At 34.2% G+C, this 2,093-nt stretch overlaps 1 protein-coding gene across 1 annotated transcript in view; it reads right to left on the minus strand.

Moving 5' to 3' along the window:
* The window catches only part of PPP1R2 (protein phosphatase 1 regulatory inhibitor subunit 2), a 31,212-nt gene that overhangs the window by 9,958 nt on the left and 19,161 nt on the right, over nt 1–2,093 (minus strand). The window contains exons 3-4 of the mRNA XM_007948014.2: nt 1,562–1,639; nt 978–1,072 (exon numbers count right to left, since the gene is read on the minus strand). Coding sequence (XP_007946205.1) covers nt 978–1,072; nt 1,562–1,639 — 173 coding nt within the window. The remainder of the gene's footprint in view (nt 1–977; nt 1,073–1,561; nt 1,640–2,093) is intronic.

A 2,093-nucleotide genomic window follows, 5' to 3' on the forward strand; every position in this document is an offset into this window, starting at 1 on the left:
TTGCCCAACCTTCCTTCCGAGGAGTGGCTGGTGGGTTTGAACCGCCAGCCATCTGGTTAGCAGGCAAGTGTCTTAGCCACTATGCTACCAGAACTTCTGTATAGTACGTACATTTCAAGGCTTCAAAGTACACTCTGCTCTATTTTCTTTCCTTTTTTCAGGTGTTTTCATACTTTTTTTTTCTATACAGACACAGGTTTTCATTTTAAAAAGTTGAAAATGAACTATATAAACAATTTTAAAATCCTTGAGAAGATTCACATTCATACAGTTCAAAAAGTATAAAAAGGCAACAAAGTGAAATATCACCCTTCGCTTTCTCCATTCACAGGTAACAACTGTTACACATAAAACCACATATAGACACGTGAAGTAAGTATAAGTAGTAATGCTGTAAATGTGTATGTGCTATACAGGCTATGAGACCCTCTTCTATTCTTACTAAAGAGAGGACTGTATAAACAGAGGGCTGTATTTCTCCTTTCCTATGACACTGCTGCTCTTTTCATTCAATGAGCCCTAATAAATATCTTCACTCTACATCTGACTATCAAATGGTTCACTTGATAAATTTCATCACTGCCCTAAATAGTGCAAAAGCACAGGTAATTGGGAAATTATCCCTTGTAGCTATTCACTTTAAGATCATCCAAACACTCAATGGCTCTAAAAACATTTACTTAAATATTTATTGAGCATCTGCTCTGTACAGGCACTAAAAAAGTACCAAGGAAGGACCATTCATAATTCCTTTAATGATGGCAGTATTTTCCCAAATTCTTAAAACCAGTGGGGGTGTGGGGGGGACATTATATTATGTAAAAAACCCACATAAATAGACTTTGAATGATAAAAATAGTGCTCTCCATCCTTCCACTTCCCAAAAAGGACATCCATTTGCCAATCTTCCAAATAATGGATTTATCTTAGCAAAAATTATTAACATAATAATGAAAGCAGCAAAGGAAATAAACTACCTTGTTCTTCAGGTGAGAGGTCATTATCTTCCTCCCCACTGCTTTCTTGTTCCTGAACCCGATACTTTGGCTCTGAGCCTTCGGCAGCAAATAATCTACACAATAATCATTTACAGAAAAATCAACACTGTATTATTCTTACATTATTATAGTATCATATTCAACTTTTGAGTTTCATAAAAACAACTAAAGATCATTAATATGCTAGCTATGACTGGATGAGGAAAATGAAAATCAAGAAAGTAGGAATGGGTTACTAGAAATCAATGGATAGCAAAGCAAGAAAACTTTTGTTTAATCAATTTATTCACTTTCTCACCACCATCTTTAAAACCCAGGTGGCAGGATATTAAAAAACCACAGAGAATTGACTCATCTCAGTATCTCAGGTTAAAGTACTCTAATATTCCTACCACCTGTATACCTTGTCTTTAATGAAGAAACAAGATCATAAGGTTGGTATGAAAAATCCAGATAAACTTAGCATGTTTCCTATTGTACAAGAAAAACAATGTAAAATATCTTTAAGTATGCACAATTAAAAACAACACAAGCAAAAACACTTAATAGTCATCAGTACTTACTTCTTTGCTAAGACCTCAGGGGTCATAGTTTCAGTGGTTTCTGAATCACTCAATGCATCTTCATCATCACCTATCATACTAGGATGACAAGCATATTATAATTAATACTTGAAACAATTCTGCAAGCAGAAAAACAAGATAAAGAAACATCATTCTTTTTACTTAAAATATTAACATATTTACAGCTCTCTTGATATCTTAGAAGTTTAATTTGTTTCTGTTCAATGCAATATTCCAAAGCATAGCACCAATCAAGAAAAGCTTCTAATTGATAAGTATAAAATTACTGGAAACTTGAATCTTCTGGGGGAAAAAAAAAAACCTACGAAGTTTCAACTCTCCTACCTAGTGGAAGGGAAGAGATAATTTTTTTTTTTTTAATTTTATTTTGATTTGGGTGAAGATTTAGAGTAAATTCACTTTTCATACAGCAGTTCACATACACTTTGTCTCATGTCATTGACCAAAATTTACAATGCAGTAGCTCCCCTCCCACTTCCTCCCCATAGTTACCTCTTCCCAGTGTCCATCC

This window comes from Orycteropus afer, unplaced genomic scaffold (assembly GCF_000298275.1).
Source record: "Orycteropus afer afer isolate SDZICR_OR568_19922 unplaced genomic scaffold, OryAfe1.0 scaffold00198, whole genome shotgun sequence".
NCBI classification, from domain to species: Eukaryota; Metazoa; Chordata; class Mammalia; order Tubulidentata; family Orycteropodidae; genus Orycteropus; species Orycteropus afer.